The 544-nt window shown below is 47.6% G+C and overlaps 1 protein-coding gene across 1 annotated transcript; it reads right to left on the minus strand.

The window, feature by feature from the left end:
• Window positions 1–3: 3 nt before the first annotated feature.
• Window positions 4–538, minus strand: LOC103523803 (tectonin beta-propeller repeat-containing protein-like; the record flags this gene model as incomplete). The annotated part of the gene is made up of 1 exon (XM_008488822.2): window positions 4–538. A coding segment is annotated over exon 1 (447 nt), but the record flags the coding sequence as incomplete, so codon positions are not given.
• Window positions 539–544: the final 6 nt, after the last annotated feature.

A 544-nucleotide genomic window follows, 5' to 3' on the forward strand; every position in this document is an offset into this window, starting at 1 on the left:
ACTATCCCCTGGTAGACAGACCTTACTCTGTATAGACTTCACCCAGGATATGGTCTCCACTGCATTTTCATAGTGGAAGGCCTGTGTGTTGACATGTCTCTCTTGTAGTTTAGCCAGGATGTGTGTTCTCCATGTCTCGTTCTCCTCTATACTGAAGCTATGTTCATTAAGGAACCAGCGCGGTAGATTACTAGGCGAGACATGCACTGCACCAGCCTCTACACAGGACCATTTCACTTGGAATACACACGCTAAGGCATCATTCTGTTTCTCCTGGAATGCATCTCGTTCAGTATCAACATCCAGGCCGCTATCATCTGTATCAGGATTGACTTCCATACCAAGTAGTGATCCTACAGAACGTACAGGACACCCTAGGCGAGAGTTCTTCACTATAACACAGTCAGTACTAGCAGCATTAGACTTGGTCAGGGGAGAGACATCAGGCATGGTTCTATCAGTGATAAGTCTGGTAGGCGCGGACTTGGCTGTATCTTCATCTTCCCACTCTGGCGCACTACTCTCACTACTCCTGTGACCTGGA

This window comes from Diaphorina citri, unplaced genomic scaffold (genome assembly GCF_000475195.1).
Source record: "Diaphorina citri unplaced genomic scaffold, Diaci psyllid genome assembly version 1.1 scaffold42207, whole genome shotgun sequence".
In the NCBI taxonomy this organism is placed as follows: domain Eukaryota; kingdom Metazoa; phylum Arthropoda; class Insecta; order Hemiptera; family Psyllidae; genus Diaphorina; species Diaphorina citri.